This window comes from Dendropsophus ebraccatus, chromosome 12 (genome assembly GCF_027789765.1).
Source record: "Dendropsophus ebraccatus isolate aDenEbr1 chromosome 12, aDenEbr1.pat, whole genome shotgun sequence".
NCBI classification, from domain to species: domain Eukaryota; kingdom Metazoa; phylum Chordata; class Amphibia; order Anura; family Hylidae; genus Dendropsophus; species Dendropsophus ebraccatus.
This window is the reverse complement of record NC_091465.1, coordinates 80,744,795-80,768,128: the sequence shown is the minus strand read 5'-3', so window position 1 is coordinate 80,768,128 and position 23,334 is coordinate 80,744,795. Positions and strand designations below refer to the sequence as shown.

The 23,334-nt window shown below is 44.3% G+C and overlaps 2 protein-coding genes across 2 annotated transcripts in view; both read right to left on the bottom strand.

Annotated features, from left to right (window-relative positions):
- The window catches only part of LOC138769751 (sialic acid-binding Ig-like lectin 13), a 55,765-nt gene extending 46,152 nt beyond the window's left edge, over window positions 1-9,613 (bottom strand). The window contains exons 1-2 of the mRNA XM_069948395.1: window positions 9,513-9,613; window positions 5,968-6,330 (exon numbers count right to left, since the gene is read on the bottom strand). Of these exons, the coding sequence (XP_069804496.1) occupies window positions 5,968-6,330; window positions 9,513-9,579 (430 nt within the window). The 5' untranslated portion in view covers window positions 9,580-9,613. The remainder of the gene's footprint in view (window positions 1-5,967; window positions 6,331-9,512) is intronic.
- A 4,663-nt stretch (window positions 9,614-14,276) lies between these two features.
- The window catches only part of LOC138769369 (sialic acid-binding Ig-like lectin 16), a 67,569-nt gene continuing 58,511 nt past the window's right edge, over window positions 14,277-23,334 (bottom strand). Inside the window, exons 6-12 of the mRNA XM_069947787.1 lie at window positions 23,255-23,296; window positions 21,179-21,436; window positions 20,502-20,543; window positions 19,380-19,637; window positions 17,954-18,044; window positions 17,476-17,590; window positions 14,277-14,524 (exon numbers count right to left, since the gene is read on the bottom strand). Of these exons, the coding sequence (XP_069803888.1) occupies window positions 14,381-14,524; window positions 17,476-17,590; window positions 17,954-18,044; window positions 19,380-19,637; window positions 20,502-20,543; window positions 21,179-21,436; window positions 23,255-23,296 (950 nt within the window). The 3' untranslated portion in view covers window positions 14,277-14,380. The remainder of the gene's footprint in view (window positions 14,525-17,475; window positions 17,591-17,953; window positions 18,045-19,379; window positions 19,638-20,501; window positions 20,544-21,178; window positions 21,437-23,254; window positions 23,297-23,334) is intronic.

Sequence of the window (23,334 nt, the reverse complement as noted above, 5' to 3'; positions counted from 1 at the left end):
CGGGTCCCCGACTATGGACACCGGCTGCTGCATGGGGCAGGAAGCGGTCGCGGCGGCGGCCCGGAACGCGGGACGCCGCCGCGGCTGTGACAGTACCCCCCCCCTTTGGCCTCCCCCTCTTTCTTGCCTGCAGATGGCACAGGAAGCCACAAAGTCTTTGACATCTTGAAACAAACTGGGCCACCAGTAGTGGCGAGAGATCCGTTGGCCGGTCTTACGGACTCCAGGGTGCCCGGCCTCCAACGAGGAATGACCCCACTTCAAAATACCTCTTCGAAGCGCAGGGTGAACATGAGTCTTTCCGGGGGGTACTCTCCGAAGCGAGGAGGTGACGACTGGTGCTAGGCGATCAGGCGGTAAAACATGGCAAGGGACTGTGGGTCTGTGGACGAGGACCTTCTGTAAGTTCTCCCGGTGGTGAGAGGACCCGACCTTAGTCTTGGGTACGGAGAGAGGGTACACCTCAGCAGAGAAGGCATCCGCCGAGTCTTGGTCTTCTGCCGGTAGGTCGGATAGAGGCTTGGCTGGGACAGGAAACGACATAGTACTCTTGGTCTGAGGTGACCTGAGACACTGGTTGGAACAGTCCTGACCCCAACTGAGAATCTCCCCGGTTCTCCAGTCCAGTTGAGGGGCATGTTCTTGGAGCCACGGGAGTCCCAGGAGGACCGCGGGGGAAGAATGGGGCAGGACGTAGAAGGATATCTCTTCTTGATGTAAAGGACCCACCTGGAGGACTAAAGGTGCGGTCTGGTAGTACACACGGTCGGTAAGAATTTCGCCTGTGACCGAGGAGATAGTCAGGGGCCTGGCTAGTCGGGTCACGGGTAGCCGCCATCTTTGGACCAATGTTGCCGCAATAAAACTGCCTGCTGACCCAGAATCGAGGAAGGCAGTAGTCTGATGATTTCGTCCTGAGAGAGTCCGGATGGAAACTGGCATAGACAGACTTGGAATGGTGGCATTCACACCTAGGGACACCTGTCCCACCGGACCTAGGTGCGAGCATTTTCCGGATGTTTGGGGACGTAGGGGACATCCCAGCCGGAAGTGATCGGAACCACCGCAATAGAGACAGAGATTCTGCTCCAGGCGCCGGATTCTTTCATCAGGCGTCAGGTGAGCCCGTTCCACCTGCATAGGAATCTCAGGAGAGGGTTGGGACATCGAAAGGTCAGGATTCTGGAAAACCGGCGCCAGCTGGGGATGGCGACGGGAACGGGTTAGTAAATGTTCATGCCGAACCTCCTCCTCCCTCTCCGAAAAACGAGTATCAACTCGGGTGGCCAGTAGAATGAGTTCGTTCAGGGAGGTAGGCAGGTCTCGGGCAGCGAGCACGTCTCTCACACGACTAGACAGGCCCTTCTTGAAGGTGGCCAATAGGGCGGCCTCGTTCCAGTCCAATTCGGCTGCCAGGGTGCGGAACTGGATGGCGTAGTCACCAACAGAGGAGCTGCCTTGAGAGAGGTTGAGGAGAGCAGTCTCGGCTGAAGAAGCACGGGAAGGTTCCTCAAAGACGGAGCGAAACTCGAATAGGAAGGCCCGGAGATTGGCAGCAACTGGATCATCACGGTCCCACAGTGGCGTGGCCCAGGCCAGGGCTCTACCTTCTAATAGGCTGATGATGAAAGCCACTTTAGAGCGCTCGGTGGAAAACTGACTACTCAAAAGTTCAATGTGCATGGTGCACTGAGTCAAGAATCCTCTGCACAACTTAGAGTCCCCAGAGTACTTGCTTGGGAGGGCCAGTCGGAGTGAAGAAGAAGCGTCAGGAGGTGGTGTGCGCTGGGCAGTAGTCTGCTGCTGTAAGGCGGCAGTGAGTTGCTGGATCTGCTGTGACTGTTTCTGGATTTGTTGCGCCTGCTGAGTGACCACTCTGGCGACGTCACGGAGATCAGGCACCTCGCCGGGATCCATGGTTGGAGCCTACTGTAACGCCCGGAGTAGTGGATCCACTGGACCGGCACCAGCGATGGCACAAACCTCACCAGGGAGCGGAGTCTAAGGGGCCGCTGGTTTTCACCAGAGCCCGCCGCAAGGCGGGATGGACTTGCTGCGGCAGGCGACCCCCAGGTCGCTACCCCTGGCTTGGTTGCTGGTGTCGGCAGGCGAGGCGTGGCAGGAGATGGCACAGGCAATAGTCTGCAGATGAGAGAGCACGTGACAGGCTGGACACGGGAACAGGTGGAGTGACAGGGGAACAGGAACCAGGAACAGGGACTTGGGACCAGGTAACGGACAGGACTCAGGAACAGGGACTTGGGACCAGGTAACGGACAGGACACAGGAACAACAGGGAGCTGGGCCAAACGCTATGGGAAGCATGTAGAGGCTCCAACACAGGGTACAGGGCATGCTGGGATTTATAGGGGAGTGATTAGGTGCAACTACCAATTAAGAGCGCACTGCCCCTTTAAATCTGAGACAGCCGGCGCGCGCGCGCGCCCTAGGAGGCGGGGACGCGCGCGCCGGCCGGCACAGCGGGAGACAGGAGCGTGGAAAGGTGAGGCGCCCCCCGGGGCCGAGGTGATAGCAGCGCCGGGTCCCCGACTATGGACACCGGCTGCTGCATGGGGCAGGAAGCGGTCGCGGCGGCGGCCCGGAACGCGGGACGCCGCCGCGGCTGTGACAATACAGCCGTATACTGGATATAGTATTGATTTTTAAAATAATAGAATTAAATAGCTGGTCAACTCTTTCAAAGGACACAGACTGTGCAAATCTGTAGTAGCAAGATAACAGCTATTACCCCACACACAGAGTATATAGCAGTATATGCTATATCCCTGGGCCCTTGGGGCCACTCCGCAGTATAGATGGTGCTAACAGGCAGGAACCGGGGCAGCTGTAGGATAATATGGTCACGGTGTAGGCACGAGGGTGATACAGCTGGAAACCGGGCTCCAGACCATGCAGGAATACTGGGCATGCGATTCTTCATTGTCCTTAGTCAGGGCACCAATTGTCACACCAATGCCAATGTTCAGAAACAACGGTAGTTGTATATTTATTGTAACGGTGGTAACCAGTAGCAACAGTCTCTCCGGATGCAACCAGGAATAAGGCAATCTTGAATAAAGCAGAGTAATGGGTGATGCTGCAATAGGCTGTGAGAGTAGCGTGCTGAATGATGGGAGTAGTAGTGAAACTGAAGTTGAGATGCTGGGTGGAATGAGACTTGAAAGAAATACTTGCTGTTGATGATTAGAGAAGATGATGATGAGAGGAACTGAAGAATGACTGAAGAATCGACACCCAGATGAGAATCTTGAGACTTGAGACAGGAACACAGCCAGTGGACTGGAGCAGCAGAGCACACACAGGTCTCTCTCTTAGCAGGGAGAGAGGACAAACATACAACCAATCCCCTTTGTGGTAGGGAATAGATTCACACTTGTCTCCTGAAGGTGGAGAAGAAGACTGAGGTAGCACAGGAAGTCACATGGTAACCCCAGCCAAAAGCTCGATGACCATTGGTGTTACCATGGAAGCAGGGCACAGTCACGTGACATCCAGCCATTGCATCACCACACCATTAGGCATACACAGAGAAATATACATGAGAAGTACCATACTTGAACACTAGGAGGCGACATAATACCATTAGGCACTGATACCTGAATATATATGCAATAAATGAATGGAATAGCAGACCTGAATACTGCAGGGGTGACACAATACACGCAGTTTGCAGTGGACCATAGCTTTCCAGAACAGAACTGGTTATAATACAAGTGTGAGCATGAGAAGGGCTGTTCTGGGACACTGCATATACACACAGAGTATACAACAGTGGGTGTCTGAACACACTGCCTGTCTCACAACAGCTTCTAAATCTCAGTTTTTATAGTTTTAGCACTAACAAGGGCTTTTGGGGGTTTCCTTCCTACCTAACTTTACCTAAAAGCTCTCTCCTGGTATACAGGCTTTCCTTCTCTAGCTCCAAACAGCAACTGACACGAATCAAATTTTTACTGCATTTTTGTTTGAATATTTGAACACAATCAAATAGCACGAATAGCGTACTATTCGATCGAATACTTTTCGCTCATCACTATTACTTACATCTACACCTGTACTACAACTGTCTATCACAAAAGTGTGAGTTGGTATACCTAGGGGTGGGCACATACCACTCCTGGTCACCGTCACAAGTGCCTAAGAGGTACAACACTATCACGCCCAGAGGTACTGTACAACACATGACTAGAGATTGGAGATTTCTTTTAAAGCAACTCTGTACCCACAATCTGATACCCCCCCCCCCCCCAAACCACTTGTACCTTCGGATAGCTGCTTTTAATCAAAGATCTGTCCTGCAGTCCGTTTGGCAGGTGATGCAGTTATTGTCTTAACAAACAACTTAGAATATCTGTGCCCTAACTTTTCACCCCCCTCCGTCTCTCCTCCCCACCCTTTTTATAATTAGGAATGCCACTGGAACGTTTTCTCCTGTCTGAACATTACACAGATGTCTTAACGATCCAGCCCACGTGCCGGGCTAACACAGTTGAAGAATAGGAGACAATCTGCCTGGAGCATTCCTAATGATGAGGAGGGCGGGGAGGAGGGAAAGAGAGGTGGTGCCAGCCTAATGCATACACAATCTAGGCCACGGCCAAAGGGCACGGGGCTGCAAGTTTAAAAGTTGTTTTTTAGGACAATAACTGCATCATCTGCCAAACGGACCCCAGGACAGTGGATTAAAAGCAGCTATCTGAAGGTACAACAGTTTGGGGGAGGAAGATTGTGGGTACAGAGTCGCTTTAAAGTTGTATAGTTATTAGAGATGAGCGAATACGATTCGATCAAGATGGTATTCGATCGAATATTGCGGTATTCGAAAGATTCAAATTCAATTGAGTAGTGAGGCGAATACGCGGGAAACATTCGAAAGCCCTCCAATCGCAGTTGGCGCTTTTTTTAATCCAATGACCATGCAGGGAGGCCGTGAGGGACCCTGGGAGTACGCATGCAGCGCGAAAACGGCATCTACCCTCATTGGATGGCTGAACCACATGCCCTTGAATCTTAAATACTTGTCTCCCGCCTCTCGACCGCAGATGAGCTTTCAACCTAGTCAGGGAAAGATCTTGCAGCAGGGAGAGATAGGTTTTAGTAGCGTTTTGGTTAGGCAGGATTATTACAGAACCTAAAAGTCCTTCTCAGGGCTAAGATCCAGCGAAAAAGTCATCTCTGCATCCAAAGCACTTCTCAGTGCTAAGACATAGATGATATAACAGCATCAGCAGGTGTATTCATTCCAGTACCCTGTGTGTACAAGTGACTTATAGTGTCCCTGTTTACCACCACTAAGGGCACCTGATATATACTGCTCCAGTAGCCCACTAAGGGCACCTGATATATACTGCTTCAGTAGCCCATTAAAAGGCACGTGATACATATTGTTCCAGTAGCCCAGAAAAAGGCACGTCATACATACTGCTCCAGTAACGTTCGTACAGCATGACGCGTGATACGCGCGAATAACATGGCGCTCTGCGGACGCACATTGGAATCATGTATATAACGCTGCGCAAGAAATATGAACAAAATGTGTGAAATTGCCAAAAATGTTTGTAAAGCGTTCGCAAATATTTTTCCTTCGCAACTGCGGAGAGTGGCATTATGCTGCGATTTTGGGGTGTTGGGTGCACGCAGGCATGCTCCCCCTAATGTCCCAGTGTCATTCCGGAGGTGTTGGCATCACTTAGGGAGGTTTCATTGAGGAATTGGTGACCTCCAAGTGGTCGAATTTTGATTTACAAGTGCCGAGAATTTTTTTCCCATAGACTATAATGGGATCAAATACTCATTCAAACAGTCGAATATCGGTGCCTATTCGATTCAAATTCTCGAAAGTCAAATATTTCACTACTCGCTCATCTCTAATAGTTATATACAGCACATATAGACCCCAGTGAAATCAGAGGTTACTGTAGGATCCTGCACATCACTCACACTTACCAGTCACTGTTATAGCGATTGTAATTTCTCCCATATAATTATATTTCACTCCACTGTCTTTGCTTTCTTCAAATATAAAGTAATACGTCCCCTCATCTCCCCTCCCGGCATCAGTTATGGTCAGGGTGCAGTCTCCAGTATCCGGATTTCCCATGAGATGGAAGCTTGATTTCTCAACATCCCTGGATTTATCATTAGTGGCTACAATATCACCTGTATAGTAAGATATCCAGTATCCAGAGGTATTACTGAATGTGTTTCTACCATCAGCAGTAAAGGTACAAGGAATGGTGACACAGAGACCCTCCTGTACACTGACATTAGGAGACACTTGTATAGAATAGCCAGCGAGACATGTGATACCTGTAAAAGGATAAAGGATGGTGTTAAAGTAAAAGTCTAGAGAGAAAACAGAGGTTTCCACAGAAAAGTCTCATTCAGAAGAAGGTGAGGTGGGGAGCATGGGTCTGCCTGATGTTGAGTTTCACTAGACCTGGTCACGGTAGACAGGGCTGTATTACCAGCTGCTGCTGCCCTAGCCACTAAACCTGCAGACGCCCCATCTTCACTCACCAATTATCATCATGATTTTCTAGTTTCTGAACATCTTATTAATATCTGATCAGTCTTAGGCCATGTTCTCACTGGGTAAGACACCGGCTGTTCCGTGACCCGGCTGGGTCGCAGAACGTCCATTGTCAGAGAAGATCATCCCGGCTGGTACTGCAGTACTGGCCGGATGATCTTCACTGCCAATGAATTCAGATGCGGGTGCATCAGTGTGCACCCGCATCCCAATTCCCCTCTGCTCACAATGTAGTGTGGTGTCCCACTAGGGTTGTTGCTATTATTTACACCCTTCACAAAAGTCTGTACTTTTTATGGTCTTATTGCAGTCAAAGTAGTGTTTAAAGATGACCACTAGATGTCGCTATATTATATGCTTAAGTCTAAACACTGCATGGCTGAAGTGTATCAAAGAGTTATTGTGTTTGTGTACACCAGGTTCTGTGCACCAGTAGGATTCTCTCTTTCTTCTGTCTTATCACCTCTCCTCTTTCCTCTTCTGTTGCACTCTTTTCACCCAACCTCAGCGCACGTTAGTTACTCTTTACAGGAAGTTAGCCCCTTGGGTGGAGATCCCGGTGGAGCAAAACTGCAGTAAGCTTACGTACTTCATCTTGCAGCACGAAAGTCAGCCAGGAAACCCTCAGCACTCTGCTCAGCCCAGGTAACAAGGTCTGGGGCCTGTGTCACCCTTTAGTACGGTTCTGCCAACGCTAGTGGGCATATGGTGGTGTGAAGACTAGGAAAGGTCAAAACACTGGCACAGGTTGTCTTCTTCTTCTATAAAGTATTCTTCTACGCACTACAACTCAGCTACATTCTACTCAACTTTATCAAGTCTATGTCCCAGCGCTCTTATGTATTACCTGTTGCACATTTGCTGATAGTAAATCAAGCCAACGTTATCTACAGAGTCTATGATAATTCATTACCACCTGCACAGCACACACCGCAACCTTGGGACATTTCCCCCTCCTGTGGGTGGCAGGTCCTACCATTCGGGAGGGTCATTACACCGCTCTGGACACCTGTGACTACACTATACCAAGGGACCCAGTAGCAACCCGACAGGACACCGACCACAGGGGAAAAGGGTACAACTGGCCTTACACCTTAAAAGAAGGCATGCCATCACACCTGTGTGCCCACCAGGCACTGGCGTCACATGGCAAATATATAAGGTCCGGCTGTATCTCGGCCATCCACCACAAGAAGTGACGTCACACTTCTATCTAGCAAGTGACCGGCCATCCCACCGCTGCAGCATCCTCTGGGGGCTCACCACAGGAGCATGTAACTGGAGCTGCACGCTCCATTTTGTGCACTGATAGGTTTTCTGCAGCCACTATCTAATGAATGACATGTCAGTTTTTTGCGGCGCCACTAGGGATCCCTGGCGGAGTGTATACTACATACACTGTGGCCTGAATTACATAGAAGGCAGCACTACGTAAGCTACAGTACGTAGTAATTATGGACGTTCTTGAAATCAGCAACAACGGCCGTGATTATTACGTAACTTACGTAGTGAGAACATGGCCTTAGGCCGCGTTCCCACATTTACTGTATGTCATCACATGCATCTGAAACCAGACCCCCATGCGGTAACCAGTAGGCGTATAGCCAATAATCCTGGTAACAGTAAGAGTCAGGTGCAGTTAGGGAGTCTTGTCCAGAAAAGGTGTTGGTAAGGAGACCTTGCCAGTTCCTGTCACAAGCAGTATGCACTGCTAACGGTCTATTCATACGTCACTTTTTTTATTTTTTCCACTCAGCAAATTTGAGTCCGTTATTTGTATTACATCAGTAATTTTTGGTGATCCGCAAAAATGAAAAAGTCTACTTGAAAAAATGGATTCTATAGAGTTCTGTTGGAATTTCAGCCCACACTAGGGCTTGTCTTTTTTTTTTTTGTGACACAGATCATGGCCCTGTACACACCTACGGTTGTGTGAATGGGGACATTGAAATACATTGACCATATTTTCTGGCCGTAATTGCGGATTCAAAATTGCGGACATGTGTATATTGCCTAAAACCTAACAAGGGGCAATTACCCAAAATGGACAAACCTTGCCTGGAGGTGACAATTTTATTTCAGTTTTGCTATTCAGGGAGTCCTTCTACTATCTGGACTATCCCTAGTGGAACAAAGTGTATATGAAGCCCTGGACTCCATTGATCATGGCTTGGCCTACTCGGATAATCTTGTGGGATTAGCTGTTTCCCGGTTGTATAGGCCCAGGGCCCGTGTTCCCAGTCCTGGCTACCTGTGATCTCTACTGGTAATAGGTGATATTTTTCAAAACCATGAGTAAGGGTCTCTCCTACCAAGTCCTCGTCAGGTCACCTCGGCAGAGTTCTGTTACTACATAGGCAAAGCCCCATGGTAGCCCCATTTCCTCAGCAACAAGTCTTACCTACAAGAGACTGTTAACTATCTATTCCTATATCCACCAGTTAGAAACTGAGATTGTTTCAAGTGTTTACTCCATAACATGAGTACACAGCTCTTAAATTAGGCCCCACCCCCAACTACCCTGCCATATTCACTAGGAGGCGCACACCTCTTAGTATATTTGGCCTGACTTCACCTGCTGTACATTGGGGGCGCAGAAATCTACACCGGCTCCCACGCAGGTTTGAGTGACAAGTAAATTTGGAACGGTTTTCTATGGGGATTTGCTGCTGCTCTGCACAGTTCCTGACATGGACAGAGATGGCAGCAGAGAGCACTGTGTCAGATTGGAAAGAATACACCTTTTCCTGCAGGGCATACAGCAGCTGATAAGTACTGAAAGTAATTTACTAAATATATAACGATCTGACACCAGCTAATATTATTGTTTTGCCCTTTAATACTACCATAGATCCCAGCTTCTTGTGTTGTCACAACTACTGTATAGCCATCTTTACTTCTAGAAAGTGTCATTACAGGCATAATTTCTATCCCCAGGATATCAGCATATTGTACTTACCTTTCCATAAGAGAGGGAGGATAACCACAAGACTGACCCACATGCTGCTGGGCTTTATCTGCCCCATCCTGATAACCAAAACTGAGGACAGGAGAGGTGCTGTTTCTGGAAGAAAGAACCTAATGTAACACTATAGGAGGGCAGAGGGCAGGCGATCACATCACCCAGAGGCTTCAGGTACATCAGTCACTGTGCGTCCTCCCCCTCGCTTCCCCTCCTTACGCCTCTGATCTATCTCATATGTATCTTTCTACTATCAATATATTATAGATGTATATTGTACAATAAAAAGGAAAACATACAAAATATAACTGATATCCAATAATATTCCATATTATCATTACAGTCTCTCAGCTTTGTTAGATTTTAAAATTTTAAGAAAGAATAGTGATGTGATACCCATGTCCTGTATTAGATTCCCTATAACATGTAGAAGCTTCTATAATCCATATATAAAGGAAAAAATAGTCAGCACTCACCTTGTATAGTATAATCCCTGGCGGCACTGGCCTGGCAGCACTCACCTTGTATAGTATAATCCCTGGCGGCACTGGCTGCCCCTCTGTGCTGTCACCTCCACACTGACCGCTCCTCAGGTTTTGCTCACCACTCACCTCTTCCTTGAACTTGCTGCTTATTATTAGTTCCTCTTCATGGTTCTTCCTTCACTTTCTATTTATTATACTTTTTTATTTGGTATAAAACCTCATCCTTGTGTGATATTAGTCATATTCTACTTATCTGCTCAGGATCAAACTCTTCCAGCCTCTTCTACAAATATAATTGTAACAAATAGAATATACAAATAGAATTGTAACACACTTGACAATTAAGTAAGTAAAACAGATGTCACATGTTTGTCACGTTTTACCAAATGATGCTGATACACTCAGCTCTGCTTTATATGTAACTATGAATTGAATGGTAATCAAACTAATATATTATTTTTTTCAGCTGTCATCTTATTGTAACAGATCTGTGACCTTCCATTAGCGCCAGCACTACTGAGCACTAAAGCACTACAGAGATCCTGTAACTTGGAGCTGTGGCATGGGCTGTATGGGCACACAGGGGCAGCCTGCAATAAGCATTGCCTCACTTCCTTTTCCTGTGTTCTGTCTTGTGTTTCTGTTGCTAGAGACAGAGTTAGCGTAACAACAGACAGTGGATTGAGTGACATCTCTATTCACTGAAAAGTTAAGGTAAATCTACTTACGATCTAATCACGTTCACAATGTGATTTTTGTGATATTTAGAGAACATCTTAACTCTCTAAGAATATGTATAGGTTGTCCGCGTCTTATTGATCTTAAGCCTTAAAAACACTGAAGCTGAACCCATACAACTGGAGCCAATGCTGTGTCCAACCATCCTGTGATTGTGAAGGCTTCTCCTTCTGGAAACACTGAGCAGAAGTAGCTATTCAAATAGTCAGCGACCACCTTATCCCTATCAATAAACATATTCTCCCCATTACTTATTCTCGTAATGCTGCAGTTTTTCTTCCCTCTTCCTGTCACTATTATATCCGAAAAAGGATTTCTTCCTCTTCCTACAGATTTGGTGATTTGTTCCTCTTTGAGGCTTTAGCAGCATTGTAAACCCTAATGGTTTCTTCTTACTTTCTTCTTCTTTCTTGTACATGTAGTCTAGTTACTAGTTAATATAGCAATATATGTATATAATAAAATTTTGGAGTATAGTGTCAGATTATAGGAAGTAGTTCAGGATTATAGGATGTAGTGTAGGATTATAGGGTGTAGTATAGTGTTTTAGTTATTGTTATAGTATTGTTATATCCTAATAGATTGGACAATTATGCACGCTACAATATATTATACAGTATGTTAATTTTTACAAGTTTTATTTGTAAATTGTGGGGGGTGATTTATCTAGGGGTGACTTTTATTGGGGGGGGGAGGAACTATGTCATATTTTTAAAACAAAATAATTTTTTCTTTACACTTTTTATTTCCCTCTAGGGGGCTATTACCTGGAATCATTAGATTGCAAACACTGGTCAATGTTATGCCATTACATAGTATTGATCAGTGTTATCTGTGATCTTCTCATAGAGTCTGCCTGTGATAGACTGTGTGAGAAGAATGTTCAGGTAACTGCACAGAGGTAAGTACTAGACCTCTGGCAGACGGGGAAATGATTGGGACCCCCGCAGTCACACTGATTGGACAGTGACAGGAGCATAGCATATATGGGAGTCACTGACACATATGCTGCAATTGTAGCATTTAAGGGGTTAATGGCGGGCAGCAGCGCGATCACTACTTCGTGCTATTAACGGTGAGGACCAATAACGGTCACTGTCTATGAAGCGAGCTCGGCTCCTACGCTCGCTTTACAGAGCCCCGGTGTATTATGACCAGTCAATAAGTCAAAACACGATTCAAAATAAATAATAATAAACGGTATTTTAGTCTTTGTCACAAATTAATTCAAAGAAATGTTGTATTTTACCGCACAGGGGTATTCCTCTCCAAAATAACATTTGATATGTAGCTGCCTGTGGGAATAACATGGCAAACTGCATATTCTTACCTTTACATGGACTTATCTGGGCAGTGACTGCCCACTCAGGTGTTGCAATTGCAAAATCACCAATTTCAATTAAAAAAAATTACCAAAATGTTCTACAGTGAGTGGATGTGAGTGGGACAATGGAAAATTATTGTCTCGTAATGGTCAAGAAGTCACTGATACCATACAAGGTCCATGTACAGCACATTAGGAGGACGTCATGCTGGTCAAAAGTACAAAACAACCTGAAAGTTATCCTGATTCAGAGATATCATTTAGGGTGCGTTTACACAGACAGATTTATCTGACAGATTTTGGAAGCCAAAGCCAGGAATGGATTTGAAAAAAGAAGAAATCTCAGTCTTTCCTTTATGACCTGATCCCTGTTTATAGTCTGTTCCTGGCTTTGACTTCAAAGATCTGTCAGATAAATCTGTCTGTGTAAACGCACCATAATTCATACTAATATAATCGAAACACAGATCCAGTCCAGTACTACACATAACTATACAAACTCTCCCCTCAGGTTATGAAGGTCAGGCAGGTTTCATGTTGATTTTTAGTAATAATGAAGAAGGAACCGAGGTTGTACTTATACACATATAGAAATTATTTCTTCTGACAACAACAGTATACATCCCTTTTACTGGTTAACCAAAATGGAGAATAAATGGAGAACAAATCCGACCAGTTTCCTAACATAGCAACAAAGGTAAATACAATGGACAGATCTTGTTTTTAAAACCAGTTACAGTGCCATCTAGTGACAATGGGCAGACATGACAGTTGGCTATGGAATGGACTTCGCTTCCCCTTAAACCACTCCAACAACAATAACCACAGACTATGAAATGAAGGCAATGGTGTTAAGATGGTCACAGCTTTATTTATATCACAGGACTAACAATCCTAGGAGTCAGGTGACGTGCTCGGTCACTGGAATACCTGGATATTGTGAGACCCCCCAGCAGCCATTCTAGCATAGCCAGTCTACTTTAGGGCCCCAATGACCCTACTGAAGATCCTGTGCTTAACCACCGTGCCCGCCCTTGGATGGCGTTATCATTCTGACATCCTTAAGGCTGGCTTCTATTAAAAAATCTCCAGTCTTTCAGTTTTCTTTTTAGTCTGACTCTCTGCTGCCATCCCTGTCTGTGACGGGAACTGTCCAGAGCAGGAAAGATTTTCTATGGAGATTTGCTACTGCTCTGGGCAGTTCCTGACATGGACAGAGGTGGCAGACGAGAGCACTGTGGACTCTCAGTGTCAGCCATTGTACCTAATCCCATAGACCCAGTCATTATCGCTCCTGCCTTGTCTGTGGACTGCCAGTGTCAGGAGTGGGAGAATGTTGTTATGAAATACAGCTGTTGTTTTTTTACATAGTGTGCACACAGCCTAAAGGCCTTGTAATATACTCACATTTTGATGTCTTTTATGGTATAAAGTGACTGGTTAGAGTCCTCACCACCAGTTTTACCACCATTGACCAGATGCCAGTGGCGTGGTCCCTTTTTTTTATTCTAATGGAGTTACGTCAAAAGGGGGAGATCACCACACTGGGGGCCGGCGGGGCCGCTTCCAGTGTTTCATGCCCAGTAATGGATTGGTGCTGTGCGAGGGAAATGGGCAGAACTTTATTTGGATGAATTCCATTTGTGCCGAATTGGGATGGGGGTGCGCCTGTATCCCAATTAACCATAGCACACGAATAGCGTCCAGAGCCGCGTGCTCCATTGTGTGACCTGTCAGGCTTGTGCGGCCGCTCTTCAATGAAGTTTTTCCTGCGGCTGCTAGGGATCCCTGCCGGAGTGTATGCTATGTGTATACACTCCGCCCGGGACTTCCTCTAAATGCAGTGCAACAAAACTTTTCTATTAATCATGGCCGTTGTTGAAAATCGGCAACAATGGCCGTGATTAATAGAATCTTTATTAGACATCTCCCAGCATCTATATCGTGTTACATCATTTTTTTCTATGTGGTATTTTTTTTATACAAAAACTTTATGAAATTTTATCTGTCTGTGGTTGTTTTTAAAAGATTTTTTTATATCTTAAAGTTGAAGATCGTTTCTCTATATCATGTAATAGTGAATCGCGTCAGTTTTCTGCGGCCGCTATTCAGTGAATAGCTGCCGCAGAAAACCCTATAAGTGCACACTTTGGAGCAAGCGGCTCCATTGTGTGCAGTGGGGATTTCTGATGCTCATCAAAACAGCTGCAAAAACTATATCAGCTGCTTAAAATTAGATAAAAGCCTATAAAAACAACAAAAATAGTTACAGAGAATCCATTGAACATGATAGGAGTCCATATTATCCTGGGCTCAGTCTATTTTCTCTTTACTTCTGCATATTCTGTTTCTGGCTGACTTGCTGGCACTTTGGGTCGCTTAGCAGCGAAATTGATGGAAGAATACAGAACATCCAATGCGGCGTCTCTTGATTCCACTTGTATATCATTACCTGCAGCTCCCTGTGCAACAAATACAAAATGTAACTTTCATATATGGAACTGTTGCTGCCTCCCTCTGAAAGGGAATGTGTCAGAAAATTACTCAGGCTACATTCATACGTCCCACGTTCTGTCCGTGAATAACAGACGACACGGACGTTGAATGCAAGTCTTGGACTGGATCACTGGAAGGCATGATGTACAGTATGAACATCACACCAGCAGCAGTGAAACTCTTTGAATCACCACAGCACTGTAATGACCTAGCCGCACAGAGACACCTTCCAGGACTTGCATTCAACGTCCGTGTCATCCGTGTTTCTCGGACAGAACACAGGACATGTGAATGCAGCCATATTATTTAAAGGGGTAATACAGTGTTACAAAAACATGGCCACTTTCTTTCAGATACATTGTTACTCTTGTCTCCAAGTCAGGTGCGATTTGCAATTAAGCTCCCTTCACTTCAATGAAACTGAGTTGCAAAACCTGCACCCAAGCTGGAGACAAGAGCGGTGCTGTCTCTGGAAGAAAGTGGCCATGTTTTTGTAGTGCTGGATAAAATAAAGTAATCCTTTAATAATCCAACCATTCAGTGTGTTACAGCAGCATAGATAATGCAAATACAAAAAGGTCTAAAAGTACAGGAATTACAATGACAAGAAGTACAGGAATTACAGTGACAGGAGGTACAGGGATTACAGTGACAGGAGGTACAGGAATTACAGTGACAGGAGGTACAGGAATTACAGTGACAGGAGGTACAGGGATTACAGTGACAGGAGGTACAGGAATTACAGTGACAGGAGGTAAGGGATTACAGTGACAGGAGGTACAGGAATTACAGTAACAGGAAGTACAGAAATTATAGTGACAGGAGGTACAGGGATTACAGTGACAGGAGGTACAGGGATTACAGTGACAGGAGGTACAAGAATTACAGTGACAGGAGGTACAGGAATTACAGTGACAGGAGGTACAGGAATTACAGTGACAGGAGGTACAGGGATTACAGTGACAGGAGGTAAGGGATTACAGTGACAGGAGGTACAGGAATTACAGTAACAGGAAGTACAAGAATTACAGTAACAGGAAGTACAGGAATTAATGGCAGTAGGTACAGAAATTACAGTTACAGGAAATACAGGAATTACAGTTATAGGAAGTACAGGGATTCCAGTTACAGAAAGTACAGGAATTACAGCGACAGGAGGTACAGGAATTACAGTGACAGGAGGTACAGGAATTACAGTGACAGGAAGTACAGGAATTACAGTGACAGTAGGTACAGGGATTACAGTAACAGGAAGCACAGGAATTATAGTGACAGGAAGTACAGGAATTATAGTGACAGTATGTACAGGAATTACAGTGACAAAAATTACAGTGACAGTAGGTACAGAAATTACAGTGATAGGAAGTACAGGACATACAGTGACAGTTGGTACATAGAAAAAAGGTAAAATGATACAAAGGTATAAAGGATATCACGAGCTTTAAAACATATTTCAGTTTTCTGTATAGAATAATCTCTGCTTAGGTCGGAGTTGGTTGTACAACTTAACCGCAGCAGGGAGGAAAGACATCTGATAGCGTTCCTTCTCGCAGCTCTGGTGAAGCAGTCGGTCACTGACAGTACTGCCTAGTGCTATGACGCTTCTAGGTTTAGTGCTAGGTCTCCTGTATGGAATGGGAATCATTCTCCAGCATGGAGCTTATCACTGACAATATACTTTTGTCCCCCACCACCTGCACTTGGTCCAGGGGGCTTCCCAGGACAGAACTGGCCCTTCTAATCAGCTTGTCCAGTCTGTTCCTATCCCTGGTTGATATGCCAAACCCCCAGCAGGCCACTCTGCAGAAAATGGCTGAAGCCACTAGAGATTTGAAAAAGGCTCTAAGAAGTAGCCCCTGGATAACCCCTTTAAATCAAGTTTTTATATTAAACATATTTTATATATTTTTTTTACTGTCTATATTATTAAAGGGGAAGTCCTTAAATAATATCTTATTATAATATAATTTTAAGATATGTTATTACCCAACAAAAGTTATGAAAATTACTAATAGAGACTTATTATAGTAAACGCACCTATAGTGCATATTCCCAGCACTTACTACAGCATGATGTGTTTAGGTCTCTGTAAAGTTGGTGATATTGTGTCACATAAACTACCCACTACTGCTGCTCCAGTCTGTCCCATTGCTGCAGCATGTGTCTGCAGTTTATGTGACATGACATCACAAACTTTACAGAGACCTGAACACGTCATGCTGTGGTAAGTGCAGAGAAAATGCGCTATAGGTGCATTTTCCATAATAAGTGTATATTAGTAATTTTCATAACTTTTGTTGGGCAATAACATATCTTAAAATTATTTTGCCTGGACTTCCCCTTTAAGTAATCCTGAAGTCCACCCTACGTCCTTTTGATCACTGCCCACAACTCTGCTTGTATCTAGCTACCCCATTTGTCTGTCGGCTGCTCGATAAAGAGGGAATTCCATTCCATTCATGGTCTAGAGCCATGTAGGTTTGTATTTTGGCACGCAATAAATTTAGTGGTGAAGATTAGGGATGATCGAACATCGGGAAATCTTAGCTTCAATCGAACTCGAACCTTCCGCATTAGATTCCCGATGCCTTCCCGTTCCATGGGGAAGGAGGAGACAGACCGGGTACCGCCTGGAATTCCGGGATACAGCCTATTACCTAGGCTGAATACCGGAATTCCAGGCGGTACCCAGGTTGTCTCCTCCTTCCCCACAGATCGGGAAGGCATTGGGAATCAAAGGCGGAAGGTTCGAGTTCGATTGAACCTAAGATTTCCCGATATTCGATCATCTCTAGTGAAGATTGATGGACTGATACTCCTTTATAAACTTGCTCATATTTCTTTTAGTTCCAGTTGTATCTCTTACACAAAGCTTGGATATACAGAAATCTACGATAGCCTCTATTCCTCCTCGTACCTCAGCACTGTGGTCAGGATTGGTGGTGTTCATGTATATCTCAGGTGTTGGTGATTGCTCACTGGAAAACTGTTCTTCCCTTTTTGCAGGCATCTTCTTTTTGTCCAGTTTATTCCTGAAAATGAGTTTATTACAAATATATATATATATATATATATATATATATATATATATATACTGTATTGGTTACAGTCACTTCAGAAGAAAATGTAAACTATTTAATATATTTTAACCACCAAAAGTATCGTATTGAGATGGACGTGTATGCGAGTAAACAGCGCACCTGGTGGTAAAGTGGGGAAATGCAAGTAAATAACATTATATTTTAATTGACATATAAGAACAAGGTTTAATTCATGTTACAATGCTGTGTAGATAAAGCCTGATGGGTAACACACCGGGTCTCAGTGGGTTTGTATCATGTAACTGTAGATATTATGTGGATTCTCAGGACGGTACAATGTCTATGGGCTCTTACCCTGTACATAATTTATACAGCAAAATAATCAGAGCGGTGATCAACATTCCACATATAAATCCGATTGCTATGTCAGGTTTTAAATGTATACCTGTGGGAGAGAAAGAGAGGTTTACTAATAATAATTGTGTATAACACTATTCCCCTCATCCCCACATCCCATGCAGCCAACACCCCGTTTGTCTATCCATTGGGAAGTCTAGCAGAGAAAAGGTAAGAGAAGGTAATGGCATCTCTAATGCTGGAACAGCCAGGCTAACCTGAAAAAAATCCTCCAGCAGCACTGGGAGAAAGCCCAGCTGGACTGGGGAAAATGGCGCTAGAGCAACGGACAATGGACGGCTGTAATGAGGACAGTATGACACATCCACCAGTTATACTGCCTCTGCCTTCCAGCCACTCTTGCTTTATTACCAGCCTGAACATTAGGCTTTGCATTATGTTCTCAGCACTTAGGGCCCTATTACACGGGACGATTATCGTGTGAAAAATCGTTATATCGTTCTAATTTAAACGATAATCGTTCTGTGTAATTGCAGGCAATGATCGAAAAGTTGTTCGTGTGTCGTTGATCGTTGATTTAGATCTGAACCCAAAATTATCGTTAATCGTTCGTTAATGTTTCTCTGTAATTCCACATTCGTCCGCTCAAGTTCCGCATTTGTTCACTAATCGTTCAGTGTAATTGCACATTGTTTATTGTTTTGCTGGGATCAGAAGGAATAAACGATCATAGTAACGATCACAATAATCACGATCGATCACAACGACCATCGTTCTGTGTAATATGGTGAACGATTTCCGGTTACCGATAAACAATCTAGTTTCTGATCGTTTACCGTTAGTCATTAATCGTTAAAAATCGCTCCATGTAATAGGACCCTTAGGGCCCTATTCCACGGGACGATTATCATTCGCATAATCCTTAACGATAAACGATCCAAACAACCGCTATTACGAACGACCTGAAATCGTTCACCCATTTACATGGAAAGATAATCGTTACTTATGATCGTTCTTGAGGTCGTCTTGTCGTTGCTATTCCATTCGTCACTACTGTGAACAACCGAACGACGTCTTATTCAATGCGAACGATTTACAAATGAGCAACGATAAAAATAGGTCCAGGTCTTATTAAACGATCAACGATTTCTCGTTCGGTCGTTAGTCGTTAACTGCTATTCAACTGAACGATTATCGTTTAGATTTGAACGATTTAACGATAATCTGAACGATAATCGTCCCATGGAATAGGGCCTTAAGAAGAAGGTGGAGGCAGCGGGACTAAATTCCCTTTTACTGTGTCCCTTTAAATGTTAATGCAGCGGAGATGATTTAGTAAAATTACATAAAATTTGATCTTTTAAACTTATAATTTGCCTATTTTAGACACAGATAATAATAGTAATAATACACTATTTCTTACCCTGCTTTGTGCCAATTTGAATGCGTTGTTCTGTAAATCCAAGCTCATTCCATGCCAAGCAGCGGTAGACATCGGCCTCTGAGGACGTCACATTCATCACTGCCGGTAATTTACTGTTATTCGTTTGTGATGTTTTATGGTTAACTTCCCCCCTCAGCCAGACCACAGTACTGGGGGGATTGCCATCCGCTTTGCAGGCGAGGGTCAGTGTTTCAGTTTGATCAATATCCATTATTAGACTCTCCAGACGTTCTTCACCTGCAAACATTTTACCACAAAGAAACAAATTAAAAGATTTTCCAGGATGGAACATGGATACTTTCTTCCAAAAAACCGCAGGAGTGCAGGAGAAATAGTAAACTGGGTGTGTGGGGAGGTGGAGAAAGGACTGCTGTACATGGGGCAAATGGGTGGAGGAGCTAGTACCTTGAAGCCAAAAACTTACAATCAAATCGAATCATAAATGCCTCAATACTTGACCAGGAGTATTGCAGATTATTTGATGTACAATTACTTAAACCACCCCCTCCCTTACCCATCACCCTTTCCCCATGATGGCAGGGGGTCCCTCAGTGTCCCTCTGCCATCATCCTCTCCAGCAGCCACAGCCCGCACAGCTCTGGGAGTCAGTTCGTAACATCACCATTTTATCCAGGAAGTGACATCACCATGTTATCCAGGAAGTGACATCACCATTTTATCCAGGAAGTTACATCACCATGTTATCCAGGAAGTTACATCACCATGTTATCCAGGAAGTGACGTCACCATGTTATCCTGGAAGTGACGTCACCATGTTATCCAGGAAGTGACATCATCATGTTATCCAGGAAGTGACATCACCATTTTATTCAGGAAGTGACATCACAATGTTATCCAGGAAGTGACATCACCATGTTATCCAGGAAGTGAAGCCTTGGTGCAGTAGTAAGTGCAGGGAAAAAAGCACTTTATAAGCATTTACCATAATAAGTGTATAGTGGGGATTTGTATAACTTTTGGATGACAATACAACACAACAGTTTCATAAAAGTTTTCGTCGGACTTCTCCTTTAAAGTGCCAAGTGGCTCAGCTCTGCTACATCTACACATATACACATCTACTAACATAAATAATTTTACCTTTGGATGAATGAACTGTGATTGTCATGTTTCTAGGTGGGTCTGTAAGAAAATAATACATTTTTAAAGATCACTTTCTTTTGTTGTGTGATGATTTTTTCATTAAATTATATACTGTACATTCCGACCTGGAACACAGAAGGTGCTGCACAATGGGGCAAAATTTGACAGTGACAGGAGGTAAATAAAGTTTTTCTTTGTTTGTTTTTATGATTTATGATAGGCATAGCATTGATCAGTGTAATAGGTGCTCTGTTGATTGAGCCTGTCTGTGGCAGACTCAATCAGCAGAGCGCCATTCAGGCCGCACAGAGGAAGGTAAGAGACTTCAGGCGGTCCGTTAAAATGATCGGGACCCCAGAGTCACACTGTGGGGGTCCTGATTGGTAAGTGACAGGAGTTGCTCCTGTTACTTACACTTAATTGAAACGGCGCGAACGCGATGGCTGCAGCCTCTCATTAACGGCGAGGGCCGGGCTCCACCTGCTATGAAGCGCGCTCCGCTCCAAAGCGTTTCATAGCACCTTAGTTACCCAGGACGTACAGTTACATCCAGGGTCGTCTGGTGACAGACGGCCAGGGCGTAACTGTACGTGCAGGGTCCTCTAGGGGTTAAGCTTTTTTTCTCCCTATTGTATATACAGATGTAATAATGGTAATGACATGCCAGCTCTTACCCTGTCTTGTACCGATCTGGATACGTCGTTCTCTGAGCCCAAGCCCATTCCATGCCAAGCATCGGTAGACATCAGCCTGTGAGGACGTCACATTTATCACTGCTGACAATCCATTGTTACTGGTTATAGATGTCTCCGTGTCATCTTCCCCCCTGGCCCAGCCCACAGTAACAGGAGGGCTACCATCTGCTCTACAGGTGAGGGTCAGTGTTTCATTTTGATCAAGATCCATTATTGGACTCTCTCGATGTTCTCTATCTGCAAACATTTTACCACAAAGCAACGAATTAAAAAATGGTCTTACAGGATTAAAAAACATAAATGCTTCCATCCAAGACATACTGTAGCACCACACCTGTCCGTAGTGTGAACCCCCCCAAATATATAGTTTTTAGGGCAAGTGTGGCTATCTCAGTTTCTAAAATAGTGAGGCCGATTTACGCCTGGCCACAGTAAATTTCAATCATCTCTTCCTCTGGAGGACTCAGCATGTAATTCTTCCTTTCTCCTGTAGTGGTGCTGAAGGGTAGTTGAAAACTTCTACTAGCCTCCACTGAACAGATCAATGGTGATCACTGGAAATCCTAGCTACAAGACACACTGACCCAAATTTATCAAAGGGTGAAAAATATATGAAAAGCTGAGCTGTGATTGGTTGCTGTGGGCAGTTTACAGCAGTCTATATTTTACACTTTTTTTTTATTATTCTGGGCCATTGTGTCCCTTATAAAAAAAAGGGGGAATATATAAAGCAGGAAAACCTTTAAAACCTTTGACTACAATAAAAAAGGGAAAAAAGTTCTAATTGATTTTGACTCTAATACATCACATTTAATAAGTTTATACATCTAACTAAGGCAATGGCATATAATCTACACCAATAATTTGTGTAATTTTGGCAGACCCTTTCTAAACTGGTCTTATGTAGGATCATTAAAGGGAATCTGTCACCAAGACAATGCTATCTATTCTATCACCATCATGTTATAGAGCAGGAGGAGCTGAGCAGTTTGATATATGACTTTGTGGGAAAAGATTCAGTATAACTTGTAACACGTTGATTGAAATCCCTGATCGTTCTGTGATAAGGAGTCCAGGGGGCGTTGTCACTCAATGGACTGGACTCTTTTGCATGGAAACATCACAGATTTCAAACAATAGATTACAAGTTATACTAAATATTTTCCCATAAAGTTATATATCAAACTGCTCAGCTCCTCCTGCTCTATAACATGATGACCATAGCTTAGGTAGCATTTTCATAGTGATGGGTTCCCTTTTAGTTTAATGACAGATCCATTTTCTACACATAAAATGTGAACTTAAAGGAGAAGTCCGGCAAGATTTTTTTTATTAAAGTATTGTATTGCCCTCCAAAAGTTATACAAATCACCAATATATACTTATTACGGGAAATGCTTATGAAGTGCTTTTTCCCTGCACTTACTACTGCATCAAGGCTTCACTTCCTTGATAACATGGTGATGTCACTTCCTGGATAAAAATGGTGATGTCACTTCCTGGATAACATGGTGATGTCACTTCCTGGATAACATGGTGATGTCACTTCCTGGATAACATGGTGATGTCACGACCCGACTCCCAAAGCTGTGAGGGCTGTGGCTGCTGGAGAGGATGATGGCAGAGTGATGCTCAGTGTCCCTCCAGTGCCCTGTGTCCCTCAGTGTCCCTCAGTGCCACAATCCTCTCCAGCAGCCACAGCCCGCACAGCTCTGGGAGTCGGGTCGTGACATCACCATGTTATCCAGGAAGTGACATCACCGTGTTATCCAGGAAGTGACATCACCATGTTATCCAGGAAGTGACATCACCATATTATCCAGGAAGTGACATGTCCATGTTACCCAGGAAGTGACATCACCATATTATCCAGGAAGTGACATGTCCATGTTACCCAGGAAGTGATGCAGTACTAAGTGCAGGGAAAAAAAGCAGTTTATAATCATTTCCTGTAATAGGTGTATATTGGGGATTTGTATAACTTTTGGGGGGGCAATACAATACTTTAATAAAAATTTTCGCTGTACTTCCCCTTGGGTAAATGTATAACTTTACCTTTTGGTGAATTAACTGTGATTTCCATGTTTCTTGGTGGATCTGTAAGAAAACATTTTAAAGGATTCCCATTACCATTT